The sequence below is a fragment of the Gossypium arboreum genome, chromosome 13 (genome assembly GCF_025698485.1).
Source record: "Gossypium arboreum isolate Shixiya-1 chromosome 13, ASM2569848v2, whole genome shotgun sequence".
In the NCBI taxonomy this organism is placed as follows: Eukaryota; Viridiplantae; Streptophyta; class Magnoliopsida; order Malvales; family Malvaceae; genus Gossypium; species Gossypium arboreum.
Window position 1 is genome coordinate 63,172,552 of NC_069082.1, and position 19,953 is coordinate 63,192,504.

General features: G+C 31.3%; 2 protein-coding genes and 1 pseudogene across 4 annotated transcripts; 2 read left to right on the forward strand and 1 right to left on the reverse strand.

Annotated features, from left to right (window-relative positions):
* The first annotated feature begins 1,247 nt into the window (after positions 1 to 1,247).
* Positions 1,248 to 3,885, forward strand: LOC108462708 (rhamnogalacturonan I rhamnosyltransferase 1-like). 3 transcript variants are annotated; one of them, XR_008277480.1, is made up of 5 exons: positions 1,248 to 1,710; positions 1,792 to 1,859; positions 2,077 to 2,217; positions 2,307 to 2,450; positions 3,769 to 3,885. XR_008277480.1 is itself a non-coding variant. In XM_053024461.1 (2 exons), exons 1-2 carry the CDS (start codon positions 1,533 to 1,535, stop codon positions 1,935 to 1,937), a joined length of 324 nt encoding a protein of 107 aa, XP_052880421.1. In that variant the 5' UTR covers positions 1,248 to 1,532; the 3' UTR covers positions 1,938 to 1,998. The 3 variants fall into 3 exon arrangements, 1 of the variants encoding a protein (XP_052880421.1); XM_053024461.1 differs by lacking the exons at positions 2,077 to 2,217; positions 2,307 to 2,450; positions 3,769 to 3,885 and having other exon boundaries at positions 1,792 to 1,998; XR_008277481.1 differs by lacking the exons at positions 1,248 to 1,710; positions 1,792 to 1,859; positions 2,077 to 2,217; positions 2,307 to 2,450 and adding an exon at positions 3,257 to 3,556.
* Positions 3,886 to 7,732: 3,847 nt separating this feature from the next.
* LOC108462709 (rhamnogalacturonan I rhamnosyltransferase 1-like) lies at positions 7,733 to 12,826 on the forward strand (annotated as a pseudogene).
* LOC108461518 (transcription factor BIM2-like) lies at positions 12,754 to 16,113 on the reverse strand. The gene is made up of 7 exons (XM_017761381.2): positions 15,720 to 16,113; positions 15,436 to 15,520; positions 14,916 to 14,985; positions 14,703 to 14,798; positions 13,798 to 14,186; positions 13,542 to 13,656; positions 12,754 to 13,354 (listed from the first exon to the last, which is right to left on the reverse strand). The coding sequence occupies exons 1-7, from the start codon at positions 15,847 to 15,849 to the stop codon at positions 13,259 to 13,261; spliced, it is 981 nt and encodes a 326-aa protein (XP_017616870.1). The 5' UTR covers positions 15,850 to 16,113; the 3' UTR covers positions 12,754 to 13,258.
* Positions 16,114 to 19,953: the final 3,840 nt, after the last annotated feature.

Below are 19,953 nucleotides of genomic sequence, written 5' to 3' on the forward strand. Positions count from 1 at the left end.
GATCATTTAATATGACATATAAATCATATCAACCATTTGATCGTCAATTTATATTCATATTCCATTTCTTTTAAACACAACTCTATCAACAATATCGCATTTACAAAATAAGCGTTTCATACTTATAACTACGAACTTTCCAAATATTTCATATCACTTTAAACAACCTTTAAACACATAATCATTATTTATTCGATTTCATCAATTAACATTTCAATATTCATATAAACATATCATCTCCAAATAATTCATGAATTCAATACATATATTTTCTTTCACCAAATGGCTCGATGAACTATAGCAAAGTAATTTTGATTTAATCCTTTAAAAATTATAAAGATATAGGATATTAAAATGGTGAAATTGCATTTTATCATTGTAAAATAACAATTTAACTTCACCCTTAAAAAATTTTGGTTTTGTCCTATTAACTGTAAGGACTTAATTGGGTGTGAATTTAATATAGGATTTAATTTATTTTTGCATTTTCTTAAGGGATTTTTGACATGCCTTAAAATAAATATTAAAAAAAACTCATGACAATTTTTAAGGTTGCTTGTAGAATAAAAAAGTATACTACCAATATATCAAATGCTAACCCTATATATTTTATGCAATTTATAACACAAAAAATTATATATAAAAATATAATGTAAACATTTAAAAAGTGCTGAAGTTACTAATATATAAATTGTAATAAATTAAAATATATAATTATTAAATTTGAAATTAAAAATAATATGTACTATTCATGCATAATTCACAATTACAAAATGGAAAATTAGTTAATGATGAAAACATAATTCATGCATATGGGCTTCTTTTCTTAAATCATACAAGTCAATATTAAATCAGTTACTGCTACAAAGTAGAAATTATAGATTCAAACATGTAATGCTTGTTTAAAAACAGCCATCACACTCAATATCAAATAATTATGATATGGAGACTGACATTTTATTCATTAATTTTAACTAATCCAATTACGCTTGCTTTAATAACTTGATAATATCATCATCTAATTTCTAGCTATTAATTAATCATACAACATCACAACTCTATTTGCAAAAAAAAAAAAATCTAATAAGTACAGAAATTGGTGTTGAAATTGAAAGCAGAATTATTTTACTCGTTTTTTAGGTGATGAGTTCAATGCTTTTCAACTTCCATGACAATTAAAGTACAATTATAGTAATTATAATGCCAATCCTTCATATTCAATATAATTTCTCCTCCACAATGACTGCAAGATAACGTGCTGATTTATGGTACAAGCAAACAGTTTCCAATTTTTAAGGATGTGTTTCTCTGACATGCCACTGCTGGAGGCTCCTGAAAAATGGTTTTGTCCTGGACCCAAATCAGTTAAATCAGGTGGTGGTTCAAGCCCTAATTTTACTTGGTTACGGTTGGTGACAGAGATGGAGGACTGGAAGCCGGGTTTTGAAGAATAGAAAGCATTGGTTGAATGGAGTTCCATTGGTGATATAAGAGCCGAAAAGTTAAAGAATTGGGTGAATAAAGCTACCAATATGGATAAAATAAAGAGGTTGGTGGTGTCAAAGTCACCTGGATGTGATCGATTCAGGTTATGGATGGTTGGGATCACAACGGCGATGCTTTTGCAGTGGGTTTTGTCATCGCAATCAGGAGACGATAGAGGCACGGTTACAACCAAGGTTGAAGCGCCACCCTATTTTCCACCCCCGTGTAAGTTGTTTCATTTTAGATGTATAAGATGGTTGATTTTAAGGCATCTATGGGTTATCATTTAGCATCAATGTTTTACAGGGGATTACAAGAACCAAGGTTACTTGATGGTTTCATGCAATGGCGGATTGAATCAAATGAGAGCCGATGTAAGCCTTTTTTTGGCCATTAGTGTGCATATAATAATGGTGGTATTTGTAAACAGATTTGTGGTATGGTTGCCATAGCTAGATTATTGAATCTCACGCTTGTGGTTCCTGTATTGTAAAAAACTTCATTTTAGCACGATAGCAGGTCGGTTCTTTCCTTACTAATTTACTTCAATTTTGCATAATTTAATACGGGAATGTGGCACTGAATTGAAAGATATATGGGATGTGGATTACTTCATCAAATCACTGAGCAGTGAGGTACGAATCATCAAACATCTCCCACCAAGGCTGAGAAAAAAAGTTGAGACAGATGGACTCTATTCAATGTTCCCCGCTAGCCTATTACTACAACACGGTGAGTAGAGTCATACCGCCGTTATAATACCAGAAATTTTAACCGGCAGTGGTAACGTAAACGTATTTAAAACGTATTTAATCATGCAGGTTTTTCCTCGATTTCAAAAATATGAAGTGGTTCGTTTTGCGAAAACTGATTCTAGGCTTGGTAACAATCTGGCGGTGGAGGTTCAAAAAATGAGGTGCAGAGTTAACTATGAGGCACTAAGGTTCACTCCTGCAATAGAAGAGGTAGGGAAAAAGGCCCTTTCTTAGTATTACATCTGAGATATGAAATGGATATGTTGGCATTTTCTGGTTGTACCCAAGGTTGCAATAAAAGAGAAGTTGAAGAGCTTACGAGACTCAGGTCAAAACAACTTCCAAGGAGAAAGTCTATTCCAATTTCCTAAAACTTAGTTAATTAATTAATTAATTAAATATCTTACCTTTTTTGTCACCTCATCAATAATGCTTAACCATTTTTTTATCCTAAATTTCCCTTAATTAATTAATTAAATAAAAATTAATCAATAGAATTAGCATTAACATTAACATTAAAAATTAGGGTTTAGGATCAAGTTAAAAGTTATTATATTTGGTTAATTAATTATAAAAGAAAATAAATCGTGTATCTTTGATTTAGATAGTGAAAATTAATAATAAAAAAATAAATCATAGCCTTTGAAATGTTGTTTGTCTGGAGTTAAGGAACCGCTCAACAAATCGGGTTTTGTTTCTCGACTTTGAAGGGCCTTGTCAAATTGAGTTACGCATTATGCGCGAGCCACTTATCAAAAGGATGTGTGCATTGCACGCTTGGTAGGGTTTGAACCATTACCACTTATATGACATCTAGTGTCTTTTAATTAAAGGGAGGTCAGACTCCTTTCAAAAAAAATTTAAAGTGTCATCTCTTTATATAGCGACTTTTTCTAATAATAATTCTTTAAAAACTCCATCAATGAAATTTAAAATTGTTACATGTTTAATTTTTTATACTAACTTTTTTTTTTTACTATAAATATGTATTACTCATTCAATCATGTTTCGGTAGTATTCCACATAATTTTCCCAGTTTTATAGGTACCGTTTTTGCTATAAATAGGTTATTAGTAGGTACCTAAAATGTAAGTATATTTTACGTATGTAGACGTACTATTCCTTGGTGGAAGGAAAAGGAAATAGATCCCAAGTTTCAAAGAGAAGCAGGACTGTGCCCATTGACACCATTGGAGACAGCTCTTACACCCAGAGCATTCAATATTGATCCTAATATCCAAATATATATAGCTGCTGGCAACATATATGGAGGGAACAGGAGATTGGCTTCTCTTAAAGCATTCTATCCAAATTTGGTAATAAATATATATAAACCCCAAAAGCTAGCTTATTAGACAATAATAAAATCTAAAAAAAAGGCCTTGGTTGATGTTTTGAAGCACAGGTGAAGAAGGAAACATTGTTATCAGCATCAGACCGAAGCCATTGATGAACCATTCAAATCAAATGGCAGCATTGGATTATCTTGTTTCATTAGATAGTGACATATTCTTGCCTACATATGCAGGCAATATGGAAAAAGTTGTGGAAGGCCATAGAAGGTACCTGGGATACAAGATGACAATTAGTCTAGACAGAGCGGTGTTGATTAGTTTGATAGATGGATACAAAAATGGAATGAATTTTCGGAGTTAGTGAAGGCAGTTCATGCGAATCGAATGGGGAGTCCATCTCAAAGACTGCAGTTCCCAGGGAAACCCAAATTGGAGGACACCAACCCACAGCTGCTTGTAAGAAAATCAGTTACTGAATTGGGATGATTATATATCATCATAGCATCATTTCCTTGGTGTTAGAAACTAGGGGGGCTCACTCTACTTTTAATTAATTGAATGAATAATTATTTTCTTCTTTGGTCTTCCTCTATTACCTTAAACTTGGTGGTATTCCATGCATCCATGAATTTGTAAAATTTATTTTTCCTTTGTGAGTGATACCCAAATTGCTTTTAACTTTCTAATTTATAAAATATTTCATTTCAACAGAGAGAAGAGAGTCCGACAATTTTAGATTTATTAATTTTAAATATGATATATAAAACGAAAATAGTGTAATAAACATAATACAATATGTTTGTTACAGTACGTATCATATTGGTGTTTTAAGATTTTAACACATTTAATAATTTTTATATTATTTTTTATTGAGATTTAATTCGATTGGTATGGGTACTGTTGTTGATGTAGAAGGACGTGAGTTTGAGTATGTTGAAGCGTATTATCCTCTTATTTTTAGGTTAGGAGAAGTTATCCGTAGTTCTCAAGTTTAATTGCATCTCTCTTTCTAATGAGTTTTGCCAATTCTTATTCATTTTAATGTGTTTTTTTTTCTATTTTAGTGTTCTTAAGCTACATTTGTTTTACTCAAAATAACTTTAAGAAAATAATTTTTGAAAAATAGATTAATGTTCTAAAAACTTAATATTTCTTTTTGTGCCTAGATAATTCTAGGTGAAATATTTTTATTATTTGACAAATTTCTCTGAAATCATTTTTAAAAGTTGTTCTTAGTGAAATAAACACAACATAAATATATTTTTACAAAATATTATAGTACGTTTCCTTTTAACAATCAAAATTTATTTTATAATAAGATAATATTTTGTAATAATTAATATCATATATAAACTTAATAATAAATAAGATCTAATTCAAATTACATATTATATATATATATATATGAGAGTGCATATTGACACATTAAAATTGGAAGTGATAAATGAAGCTAAGCATGATTTAAACAAATACTCATATTTATATAATTAAAACATTCATATTTTATACTAGGTTAAAATATGTCATATGTCCCTATACTCTTTATAAATGTGGAATTTAGTCTCTATATTTTTATTTTAGGAATTTAGTTCTTTTGTTTTTTAGACTTGAATTCAAGTTCAACTATTAAGACTATTAAATTTATTTTGTTAAATTCAAATTAGTTATATTGTCATATTTTTAGTTACATAACTATCATGTGGGTATTTTTTTATTTAAAAATATCAAATCAACAAAATTAACAATGTTAATAATTGAGTCGAATTTTGAAATCTGAAAGTAGAGGACTAAATTCTTAAAAATAAAAATATAGAAACTAGATTCCAAATTTATGAAAAGTATATGGACTTATGAAATATTTTAACCTCTATACTATAGAACATTTATCATTAATATATTTATTATTAAAATATTAATAATATGCTTTAATAGTATTCTTCATATATTTTTAAAAATATGACTCATAAACATATTAAAGCTTCCTTTGAGCGGGCTGTGTGTTTGTCTCCGATGAAGTTAAAAAACATTAATGACAGTGAGATCAATTATTGTATCTACGAGATTGGATATTGTAGCGGTGAGATTAAAATCAATGGTGAGGCACGTGCTTGGATTCAAATGTAGAGGTGATAGTGAAATGAGTTATCGTAAGAATACAAAATGATTATTAAAAACATCAAATTAATTTTTTTTATATAATTGAAATTTTAACTTATTTGAAAAATTATTATAATTAAAAATTATATTAACACCTTGCTTAATATATTTATTTAAAATTTTAATTAATTGTTATATTAACTATAGTAAAATTAATAGAAATAAATAAAACCTTTAAATCAGATTAATAAATAAAAAGAACAATAAATAGTTTAAAACCTTTGTAAATGGACCCTAAAAAATATTGTAAACGGAATATAAATATGCAATGATCATAATATATATCAAATTTTAAAAAAAAAACTATCAAATTTATTTCTAAGAGTCTAAGCTAAAAAAATTCTTATATGTAAAAAAAAATTCTTTAAAAATGCAAAAAAATAATTAATTCTATGTATTAAATTTGTATTCAATTAAGTCCCTGTCATTAACTAAAATAATTCATTAAGCCCTTTTGTTAACAGTTTCCGTCAATGACCACATTGACCATTAAAATAAATTGACAGGCCAATCTAATGGTGGCATGTTGGTTTAATCTAATATCTTTCTCATAAAAAATGATTAAAAATCATAGAAATTTATAAAATAAAATAAAAATATTAATATTGATATAAACTTATTAAAATTAAAAATATATAAAAACTTATAAATATTATAAAATTATAAAATTATAAAAATTATGAAATTAATAAAACTTATTTGAAATATTTAAAATTAAAAAATATTAGAATTCTTAAAACATATTAGAATTCTTAAAAATATTAAAATATTAAAATTGATATAAACTTATAAAATTATAAAAAAATCATAATACTTTAAACTGAATCGATTAACTTTGAAATAGACAAGGTACGGATTCGGGGAAAGCCATTAGATCGTTTGACTTAGGAACCGGACAGTTGAACCAATTTTTTTATTTTTTAATATTTTTATTAAACTAAAATTTCATTATCTAACTATTAGCATATGCCAGAATGAAATATCCTAACCAAGGTTTTCAGGACTGAACCAGTGGTTGAACCGATTAGGCCATTGTTTTACCGATTCGACTGATCCGTGTAGTTCAATTAAATAAAATATTAAAATTAATAAAAATTGATTCAACCTTCTAGTTCTCAGGTCAGCCGATCTAATAGTTTTCTCCAAATCGATACCCTTACCAATTTTGGTCTAATCGATCCAACTGATGATCCATTCATGTTGAAGTTTTTATGATTTTTTATAATTTTATAAATTTATACAATTTTAATATTTTATCATTTTTATGATTTTTATATAACTGTAATATGTTTTTATAAAAAATAAATATTTTTTATAATTTATTAGAATTTTTATATTTTTTATAATTTTTTAAGTTTATATAAATTTTCATATTTTTAATATTTAATTATTTTATATTTTTTATTTTTAAAATTTGGTTTGATATTTATAATTATTATTTAATTATTTTTATGATTTTTTTTTTACATAAAGGAAAAAGAAAACAAAAGAAGAAGGAGAATAATACAAATAAAAAGCAAGGATGTGGTGGGAAAAAGAAATGGCAGTTGGCTTGGGTACAGTAAAACGTTCCAATCTTTTATATAATTATAGATGTTAATGGGTTTCTTTTCAATTCAGAATAAACATAATTGGTGTACCCGCAACTAAATATTCAATTTATTCTTGGCCAAATTAAATACAAAACATTACACACATAAAATCGACCGGCTCTAGCTTAATTTAACTCATATTTTACTCAACCTATAAACAGGATTATGTCACTGTCTATTCTCTCAAGATATCATCCATGTTTACAGCTGAAAATGATCAAATTTAATAATAAAAAAACATTCCAAAGAGACCACAAACATGTGCTTCACTTTGTGCATCAACCAAATGATTATTTTGATTCAGTCAATTCCTGGTTAAATTGAATTAATCCATCTTACATCCTCCAGCATTTATATATTCATATAGTTTAATTATCATGTTATAAGAACTACTGTCTTTTTTTAACTACCATATATGTAACATATATGCCTCGATTTGATCTATTGTATGAAGCCATTGGAGGAGGAGACTAAAGCTGAAAAAAATATGAAGACTGTAGCAGCCAAGCAGCCTTCTTCATTGGCTTGTATTAAGTTCTGGGTAGTTGTAACCTTAATCATGCTACTTATTCTTTGGGTCTTTGCTATGCAGTTGGCAACCCCTGATGATAAAATCATGGTGCCAAAATCTGCATTTTATATCCCATATGATTTCCCACCTCAAAGTGAGTGCTAACTGTTCTTGATAATGTCTTGTCTCATTTGTGTTGTGTAATGATGGAAATGAAATTTGTTGTAATTTGGTCATTGCAGGGGTTTGTAAAAACAATGGATATCTAATTATTTCACCTAATAGAGGATTGACTCAGAAGGGACTTGGGGTGAGTAAACGAAAACATGTTTGAGATTCATAGTAGTATTCAGATTCCCCTTACATGCATGTTTTTTTTTTTTTTTTTTTTGTTCTTCACAGGTTGCTGATATGGTTGCCATTGCAAGATATCTGAATGTCACACTAATTGTTCCTAAATTTGCTTATGGCACATACTGGAATGATACCAGGTAAAACCTTTCAATCTGTTGATGTGCTCACTCTTCAGCCACCATTGCATCAACCTGTTCACTATTATATATCCTGACATTTTTTTAATTATGGCAGCAAATTTGAAGATTTTTTTTATGTGAATCATTTCATTACATCTCTGAGAGACGAGGTTAAAATACTGAAAGAGTTACCACCAGAACAGGAGAAAAGCAGAATCTGAACCGCTTTATTATATGTTTCCAATGTATTTTGGTAGCTTAGAATATTATCTTCAAAGGGTTGGTTCCCATTTTTCCAACCTTTACACCAAGATTTCTTGCTTTTGACTCAACTTCATTTCAACAACTAGTATTGATATAAATTTGTTTACAGATCCTTCCTCAGATACAAAAGCATGAAATTTTGCTGTCTGCTTATACTGATGGCAGGCTTGCCAATAATGGGATGCCTATAGAGCTCCAATGATTGCGGTGTCTTGTGAACTACGAAGCATTGAGGTTTACTAAACCGGTTGAGGAAACCGGAAGAAAAATTGTTAACATCTTGAGAGAAAAGGGTCCTTTCTTTGTTCTTCATCTCAGGTATGAGAAGGATATATTGGCATTCACCATTTGCAAACAAGGTTTAACGAAAGAAGAGGCTGAAGACGTAAAACAAATGAAGTAGTAATCTTGTTCATTATGTTTGTGACTGCGATAAACACAGGAACCAAAAATAAAAAATGCAGACATTTGACCTAACAATGTTAGTATTCAGATATTCCCAAGATGGATGGCGGCATAAACCGATTGCTTCAAATAAGAAACGCAAACATGGATTGTGCCCTTTAACTCCGGAGGAAACAGCTCTAGTATTACAAGCATTAGACATTGATGAGAACATCACAATTTACATTGCAGCCGAAGAAATATACAATAAAGAGAAGAGAATGGCAGACCTTGAGGCAACTTATCCAAATCTGGTCAGTAGTTCAAAAATCAATGAAAAACAAACATTTTTTGTACATTGAATTCTAAGCCAATTTATCATGTTTCATTGCTTTTCCTTAAGGCAAACAGACGATATTAAACCCAGAAGAGCTTGAACCTTTCATGGAACATGCAGATCAGATGGCTCCTGTCGAAACCATCATTTTGAAAACGGGAATCGACTTTGTTTAAAGGCGAAAATTAAAACGGGAGTCGCCACCGATCTTTATTAGGTGTGATCGGATCACCTTTGTTTTAATAAAACAATTTTAGTTTACTAAAACGGCATTTTTGGTCTACGAAATTCAAGAGAATAAGTTCGAGAGTTGATTACGTGCGAGGAAGGATTAGCACCCTTGACACGCCCAAAGATTGGTACCGAATTGATTAGTTAGTGTCTTAATGTCGAAAATTGAAAATCAGGAATGGATTTGAAATACAATCTTTTCTATTAATATCAATTTTAAAATTCTTGAATTAGCTCAAAACAATCACTAAAGATTTCCCTATCTCAAGATATCGGAGTATCATATCCCGTAAGTTAGGACACAATACTATGAATTCCCGAGCGCAAGGTTGTCTTTAATTTTAATTGGGGTTCCGTGTGTTTTAAAATTCAAAAAGGATATTTGCTACTTAGAAACAACAAGGAAATCGAAATCCCGTAAGTTAGGGCACGATTCCTCGAATCTTCAAAAGGCAAAACATTGCCTTATTTGGAAAATTTCGTTTTTGAATAGTAACAAGTACGATATTTAAACGACGTATATTTGTTTAGGTTAAAATAAAACGATTTATTAGATAAATGCATTGGGATTTAATTCGCGAGGCAATGATATGAGATACAATAATAATGAGTGTAAACAATAATTCATGGACGACATCACATAAATATACAACAATAAGGTGAAAATACAAGTGAACAATTTATGATACATGCAATGACAATAATGGCATACATTATTCACATATTAACATTAACAATTGAGGAACAAAAACATATTTAACAATCTAAAAAAAATAGTACAAAGCAAGTCGAATTGAATAAAATATAAAAAAAACTATTTAAAAGCTAATAGGCAAGTTTAAAAATAATAAAGTAAAATATGAATTTTTTCTTTTAAAATCAATAACGTATAAAGCAATAATGTACATGTATGTACATAAAAGCATAACATATAGCATGAGTAATAAAAATGTATAAAGCAATAATGTACATGTATGTACATAAAAGCATAACATATAGCATGGGTAATAAAAATCTATAATGAATAATAAATAGAATGTTTTAAAATAAATAAGTGGCATTTTGAAAGGTATATGAAAACAATTTAAACTAATGGAATGAATTTTAAATAAATAATACAAAAGACGATTTTAAGATAGAAAATGGTACTTTTAAAGTAAAAATATGATGATATATAATTTGCACATAAGATAAAATAATATAAAATATATATAAAAAATTTACCACATCGTGCGAAAGACTTTAAATAGTCATGCAAATTAACGAAATATAAAATAAACAAACAGTTTACAAAAGAGAACATAAAAAGATAATATTTATATTTAAAATAATTGGCATATAAAACTTGGAATAAACAATCTGATGAAAAGTGAAAATGAAATAAACAAACATGTGTATATGTTAAAATAATTGATGGGTAAAAAGAACTTAGAATAAACACATATAAAATAATTTTTTAAAAAAAAAACAAAAGGCAAATATACAAATGACACGTAAAGAATGACACGTAAAGTTTAAAACTAAATACATTATAACATCTAGGTAAATAGCAAATAAAACATGTAATAAAACGTGGTAAAACAAATCGAAATAGAAAGGCAATACCAAATTTTAAAAAAAAAGTAAAAGAAACGGTCTAGATTATAAGTGACAGAAGGCTGCCAAAGACTAAATCGAAACGCGCTCGAAGTTGTGAGGACTAAATGGGACAATCTCCCAAGTCCAATGCGATGCATTTCAACCCCACAGGCCAAGGATTAAAGCGAAAATGAAATGAAATAAATAGGCGAAATTTAAAAAAAAAAGAAAAATGCAAAAAGGACTAAATAGAATGGCGTAGCAGAGAAGAAAGGACCATAACCGAAATAGCCCATTTGGGCTTCAAAAACACGCGGGTCTGCCTTCCAATCGGGTCGGGTCGCGGTTCTCCCCTAAACGACGCTGTTTTGAGGCGAGAGGGTGTGTGTGTGTGCAAAACGGCAGTGTTTTGCATGGCTATTAAAGCCAAAATTTTTTATTTTTTTTAATTTTAACTTCATTTTCTTTCAAAAAAAAAGGCAAATAGCCTTCCTGCTCTCTCTCCCTTCTCCATTTTCTCATTTGGCTAGGGTAATATACCCATCATCGCCGGACCACTGCTCCTCCACCGTAGACGGTGGTCGGGGAGACTCAAAATGGTCCCCTTTGCCTCGTTTTGGCCGGATCTAGAGGTCTAGCACCTTTTTTTTTGACAAAAAAACAAATAAAAGAGGACTCTCGGTCCTTTTAGCCAAACCTTAAATGGTTATGTGGCCCTTGGCGCTGATGACACACCCACGACGACGGAGGACGTGAGGCTACCAAGGTACGTTTATTTATTCTCTTTTTAATTTGAAAGATTTTAGTTATGAAATAGAAAAAATAAAAACGAAAGAGGCAAAAACGAAAATAGATAAAAAAATCCACCTTTCGAAACTTTTGTTCTGTTCTTTTTGATTAATGGTGTGCGTAAAAAAAATAAAAGGATTGATTTCGGCTTTTTATAGCCGAGTTACACTGATTTGTTCTTTGTTTTTTTTCATTTTGTTTGCTTCCTTTCGTTTTTTTTTTTGCTTGTCGTTTTTCTCTTTGTTTGTTTCTCTGCTGTTGGTGTTTGCTTGCGTGTGGACCTTCATTTTGCAGGTGGTGTCAGAGGCTGGTGGTTGGTGCCCCGAGCGGTGGTGGCGCACGTGGCAGAGGAGGCATGCGGCGGCTGAGGCTGAAGGAGGCTAGGGTTGCTAAAGTGTTTTGGGTAGTTGGGCTATTAGGGTTAGTTTAGGTAATGGGCTGATGGGGTTTTGATTTGAGCCTGTGTTTGGGTTATTTGGTGGTCTGTAAAAATATTTAGACTTTATTTATTTTTGTTTTTTTATTTCATAAATGGGCCAGGTCAAAATTGGCTATTCCAGCTCCAATGGATTATATTGTAGCAATAGAAAGTGATATTTTCATGCCTACTTTTGTCGGGAACATCGCACTAGCTGTCCAAGGCCATCGCCGGCATTCACTTCTAGCTCTTCTTCTGACTAAGAAGTTTGCCCGATTCCACCATGTATTTACATATTGCAGTTCATGTTTCTTCATTTTCTGCAGATAATTGGGATTTAAGCCAACAATTTCACACTTTTGTTCAGTCTAATTGTAGAATACAAGAATGGGACATTGTTGTGGGACGAGTTTTCTTTGTTAGTGAAGAAAATCCATGAAGATCGCACAGGAAAACCAGCAAAGCGAAAGGAGAATCCAGATCATGCCAGACAAGAAGATTCTTTCTATTCTAATCCTCAGGAATGTTTGCCAACATTTGCTTGTACCATCAACTAATACTTGATAAACCTTAAGATCATATGCATATATATATTTGTTCCATTGATATGCAACATCCTAAAGTAATCTTGTGTTTACACATACACCATATTTTAGGACTTGAAAGATCAATGAAACAGTAATACTACTTTTTTTTGTTTTGATCCATTATGTAGGTATTTATATCAAAATGTATGATACATCCATGATAATAAAGGTAAACGCCTTGACATCACCTTAACAGAATTCTAATGGACCACCCCCATGAAAATACACATAATTTAAGGGGGACTACTCTTACAACAAACAATGATCGATACTTGGACTTCTAGAAAAGAACCAAAACTGCAGCATATACAATAACCAAATGAAATCAAGATGAAACAAGAAAGAAAGATCAGGTGGGAAAACCGAGTTGAAATGATCTTTTATGGAACCCAGGTGCCGGTCTTATTTCTTCAGTCGCTTTTGAGCATGATCAGAATCCTCTCCACTGCTCACATCTCTAAGATGGGTCATTGCCTGATGGGGGGAATTATGTGGTTCCTGTAAACATTATAGTAAACAAATAAAAACCAGCACAAATTTATACAAATCTATTATTGTATATTGACTAATTTCGTCGAGAAAGATGTAGGAGTTTTAGCAAAGAACATGAGACAATTGTCGATAAACCCGAAAGCAGAACCAACCGAGAAAAGGACACCAAGATCTTTCTTTGTTTCAGTCGTACCTTAGAAGATAGCCCTCTATTTGCATGTTTTCCAAGATCAATCTGCACTAACATGTTGGCCTGTGACAAATCCAAACCCAAGCATTGAAGTGCTTGTGCCAGAGCGCTCAATAAGCTGGTCAACATCAAAATCCATAAACATATTATCAGCTTATATTCAGTACCCTAAACCTAAATGGAATTTTGTTTAAGTTAGAAAAGTATTAGATAAGGTCTTAAATATATAAAATGCAGTAGTGAAAGAAGATATACCCACCCTTGAGAGTAGACACTAGAGATGCTAATTGTTCCTCCTTCAATAGTCAGATCCTCCTGTTGATTGATCGGTATATCATTGCCAACAAGACACTCAGTCGATTGAGTCTCAGAGACTGGTCTCTGAAGGGGATGCACAAGCACATTCTCACCTTGGATGGGCAGATGGGTTCCGCTGTTCGCCAACTCAGTTTGGCAATCCATAGTTTTGGATGTAACATATCTTATTGGATCAGTTTCTACAGCATTCGGCAGACTTGTGATCACCGTGGGGTTAATATTGGTGTTATTCTCATCAAGCTTCCGAGCAAATGTTGCCCCTGGGCCAGAACCCTTTTTAATAGCTTGTGGGTGACCAACGAGACTCTGAACATGCCAGTGACTATTTCTCTATTACCGCAAGGAAAAAGTCAGTCATTATTCAGAGTTTTAATACCTCAAATAGGACGGCACCATATCCAGAGGCTTTGTTCAAGAGAAACTACATTATTAATACAAGAAATTAACACCTCGAAAGTAAGCAATATAAAGCACCGAAACACAGCGGCAATTATGAGCAGATAGATTTACGCATTAAATTATTGAAATAATTAATATAAAATAAAAAATCCAGTAATATACAACAAATAAATCGAGTATGTTATCTCATTACTGCAACAAAAAGTTGCAGCAATAATTAAAACATTGGTTAAGAAATTTGTTGCTTCTGAAACTGAATTTCCCATCGGAAGTTAAAAGAAAGGTATAGGTACCTAATAGCTTAATGAAAAGGTTAAACACAAATAATACGAAAATGTCTAATGTAGATACCTAATAGCCTAATGAAACTACAAATTAACCACTCCAACCAAAAACAAAAACATACTATTTAAACCTCAAGATAGAAAACGTACTATTCAAACATACCCATGGCATTAGTTTAGCCGGCTCAGAACTCCATCCCTGGTATGAATCCTCATATTTTTGCACCTTCTTCTGTAAATATTGAACATACTCTATCACCTACAAAAGAACATCATTCGAGTCCATAAAAAATTTATGCGGAATTTTCTCAAAAGGTAAACAACTAGATAAAATAACATAGTATGGTATTTTCTTATTTCCACATTCATGACATACCTCTAGCAGGAACGAAGCCGTATCTCTCTTTTGATCAGTGTTTGGTATTAAATCTCTCAATCTTTGAAATCTAAAAGCATCAGAGAACTATTATTGTTCACAAAATTTAAGCAAGCATCGTAAATTCACAACCTCTGTTGAATCCATAGAACATCAATAGTAATTCCATAGCATTTAACTCAGTGCTAGCAAAGGACCAATAACAGCTTAATTTAAGGAGCCATTTAAGGTTAAACACTTTATAAACTAAACCATTCTTTTAAACTGATTCATATGCACCTCCAGTTCCTAATGCAATCGAATAGCTTAACACATCAATAAATGCAGTCACGTAGCTAGACAATCTACTTCTTTTTCAATCATCAATATTCCCACAACCTACCCCAACCCCTAAGCTAAAAAAGTTCAAAACTTTCTAAGCCTCAACCTACCCCAACCCATTATAATCAATGGTTTATGCAATTACCAGAAATTTAACTTGATAAACATACAGAACTACTAAGAAAAGAGAAGCAGATACCTTTCATTAATCTTACTCCTCCGCCTCTGCTCCGTGACAGAGTGTTTTGAACGTATAGCGTTAGCCTTATCATTGTTTTTCCCATCTGCTTCCACACCCCCATAATGTATATAAAACAAACCCGGAACAGGAACCCAAAAAAAAAAACCCGGAATTCCAAATACAACAAAAGTAAAAGAAGAATACCCTTTTCAAGAAACAATCATGTAGAAATATACAATGAAAGAAGAAAGGGGAAAAGGGAGATCTGGGCATGAAGAGTGGGATCCAATCTAATAATATACCTTTGTTGGTGGTGCTATTGTTGTTGGGGTTGAAAGACATATTTTGATTTGAAGAAAAGCCTCCTTTTTTGGAACCAAATTCTTCTTCGTCGTACTCTTCCTCCTCTTGACTTCCCTTTCCCGTTCTCATTTCTTTTTCCTCCTCCAGATATGACAAAGAATATATATACACACTATAAAGAAGGTAAAGATAGTGAAAAGAAAGAAGACAAATTGCTGGAATTAATAGATAAAAGGAAGGGAAAAAAGTGAAGGAATTTGGAAAGAAAATGAGATTGGAAGAACAAAATTATGGAACTCCTTTGTTGGTTGGTTCACAGCGATGAGAGCGGTGTGTGTGCTTAAACTAGTTTCTTTGCCGCCCTCAAATCACGTACTAAATACTTATAATTTATATAATTAATTAATAAAAATAAGTAAACTGCCTCTTAACTCTAGTTAAAATTATGTTTCAACCATCCAACACTTGTCACTAACATTACCAGATTAATACAAACGATCACCTATTTGTTTATTTTATTAGAGTATTATGAGGATGATGTTGCACATTAATTTTGCCACCTAATTTTCACTTGGATTACCACGTAGCAGTCACCATACATTCTCTCTCTTTATTAAATTATTTTTTTTGGGTAATGTTATATTTGGTATATTCATTTTCATAAAATGTTCAATGCAGTACATTTACTTTGAAAATGTTGCTTGGTTAGTTTTTGGTACCTTAGAAAATTAAGTCAATTAAAAGTTTCAGCTTTTTAGATCCCTAATCCAAAGACTAATCAACGATATGGATGTCAACCAACCGCTTTTGTTTGTTGAATTGTTAATTGCTTAATTTTTATTATTTTACAATTTGGTATTTTTTTAATGTTATGTAACCAATTAGTATGATTTAACATCGATTATGAATTGCCTTAATATAGCACTTAGCGAGTAGTTAACTAGACTTCTTAGTTGCATACTTGTTGCTTAGGAATCACTTTTTTGTTGAACTCTCTTAGGCTTGATCCTTAGAATACTCGAGTGTTTTATTGTAATACTATAAATATTACAATTCAACCTGTTACACTTGCAATATACCACTAAATTATTATTCGTATTTTTGTTTATTCATAGCCCCGGTACACGCATGCTAAGGTGCAATCATGAAACAAGAGTTGCAATGTCGAGGGATCAAGGAACTTACTAAAGCCATGACTATATTGGAGTCCTTAATTGAGCTTGTTCTGAGAAAAAATAAATTCGAGTCTTCCTATCCAAGGGAGAAGGGCAATGGTGGGGAAGACCATGATGAAGAATAGATTAAAAACAACAATAGTGGAAATGGTGGTAATAAGAAGCCAAATAATGCGAAGTGGAAGCCCTACAACAAACTGAAGGAACCAGTGAAATGCTTTCTTTGTAACGATTCGCATATGGTAAAGGATTGTCTAAAAGGATTCATGTTTTCTGCCATTAAAAGGGATGATGAGCCTAAAAAAACACCATTGAAGCTTGGTTAGATCTTGAGTTTTGCTGAAGCCAAGAAGGTCAGAGAGAATGAAAAAAAGCCAGTGAAATGCTTCTTATATTATGGTTTGCATAGGATGCGAGACTGTCTAAAGCGACCCAAGAGATCTACGATTAGTAAAGAAGATGAAGTGGAGCTAGAGAATGAAGCTTTAAAGCTTAGGTCAATGATACTTAATTTTGCGAAAGCGAAAAGGGATCATAAACAAAAAGGGTTGATATATGTGAACATCAACATCGTAAGTCAAAGAAAGAGTCTCTTGTTGACACGAGGCATCAGACTTATCCATATTAGAGAAATCCATAAGTAAAATTGGCCTCTCGGTTAACAAATCGACTAAGAAGATCCAGACAGTTAACTCCAAAGAAGTCTTAATTGTAGAAGTAACACAATGAGTTGAGCTACAAATCAATGAGTAAAAAGGTAAGAAAAACTTAGAGGTAATTCACTTAGATGATTACAACTTTGTTATTGACTTGAATTTCATTGACTGAATTAATTCTTTTTTAGTTTCTTTTGTCGATAGCATATTATAAGTGTTTGAGAACTTTGAATGAAATCTAAATTGGTATGAAATGTGAATTTGATTTGGATATTGAATTATGTTAACAATGAGGGCACATTGGTTAGGCACTTAGGTTAGATGATTTTTTACATGTTTTGGCCTTGTTTAAGTGTGTTTTGATAGTAAATGAGTTGTTTGATGTTCAAGTAAGCATGTTTTAGTATACTTGTATTTGAAGGAAAAATTAATGGCACACGGCCTGCGACACCGGCTGCCACATGATCATGTGCAGCACACGGTCTCTTTACATAGCTATGCATTTTAAGTCAGTGTGTCACATGGTCTAGGACACTACCTGCGACACGATCATGTGAAATTATTTTGAAAGTTATACGGTTGGCCACACGGCCATATCCCTATGCCACACAGCATGGGCTCTATCATATGGCGTGACCACACAAGCGTGTGACCCCTATTTTTAAAATTTTCAAATTTTCTAAAACTTTTGATTTTGTTTCAAATTGGTCTCGTTCCCAAATTATTTTTAAAGCCCCGTAAGCCTGATTTAAGGTCTGCAATCGTATTTATGCTATGAATGACATTTGAATTTGATTATTTGGTATTTAATGTGATATTTGGATAGTTAAATGTTATTAATTGTTGTATTATGTATGTAATACTCTGTAACCCTAATCTGACGATGAAGACGGGTTAGAGGTGTTACAATCTTGTTGTATGGATTTCGTGGAGAATGTATAAGGAATGCATACTTCGTTTTATGGTTTTATCTATTGTACTTTATCCCTCTCCCAAAATTTTCATGAATTTCATAATCGACTGTGGAAGAAGATAAGAGTGAAACCTGTGGTGCTTTTTTATTTGTGTTTAAAAAGTTATGTCGAGAACTTAACAGCAAGCTATGTCTATGTTTAAATTGCGACCATGACATTTATTGTGATCGCAAACATAATGAAATGTTATATCAAAGCAGAAAGCATTAAATCTACAAAAATAATAGCCATAACATCATATTATCATTGTTGTTTAACTATCTGCTTGGTATGTTGTCATTGATTCTGATTGTTTGGCAATGAAAATAGGGATAATGACATCAATTGTACTCAGCACCCAGGAGGATCGAAAGGGTTGTCAGATCGAGAAAACTAAGGTTAATTAGTTGCCTTGGTTGTATAGCATCCTAATTGACAAGTCCTCATTGTTCATATGTCTAATTCTTTGTTTGTGTTGGTCTTTGTTTTTTGGAAGATTGAGATTATGGTGGGAAAAGCTAAGAAACTTGGTGCCATCAATGTAGTTGTAACCCCAAAGAAAGCTATTGATGAGAAGGCATAGATATTAAAGAAAAGCAGTTGCATTGGAAATTCACTACTTGTATAACATCATGGATGATCTTTCTATGAAGTAGGAGATAGTGTAGGTAAACCTTTCTGTCTGTGTGTACGTGTGTGTGTTTTTCTTTTTTTCTTTTTCTTTTATAATATTAAGTATCAATCTACTATATAGTTGGCATAGAAAGTTTAAAAAGGGATGTATTTTATGAATATCATTTTGAGCATAGCTGCATTATCATCTCAAATCTCAATACGACACTATGATTTCATCTGAGTTGAATTCATACAAAAGCAAGCATATTCTCTTAGCACTTTCTAGCATTACTATTTTCTTATCACTTTCTATATTAAGCAGAAAAGAGAGAAGAGTTATGACAGATGATTAATATGTTAACACTGGAAACAACTTTTATAAAATATTTTAGGAAATTAAACAATGAAAAGATATAATAAAAAATCTAAAATGCATGTTTGTTTCATTAAAATAACTTTTATAAAATATTTTTCGAAATCATCAAACAATAGAAAATATTTTATCTGATTCATTCAAACATCGAAAAATATTAACTTTTCTAGAAAACAAAGTCACTTTCTAGAAATCATTTTACGAAAACCATTTTACATGCAAACAAACAAATCTTAAATAATAATAACTAAAAAGTATAAGTAATATATTTAAAAGTGAAATAAGTTTTTATTTAGAAATTGAATATTCAACCAATAACTTAATGACATAAAGATTACAGATGTTCAATCATCAAAGTACTCCCACATTCAACTTAATCAATAAAGTTTTTGGAGAAACCAAATTATTAAAGTTGGATTCAAAGATAACTTGTGACCAGTCATGATTTTGGGCCAAGAAGT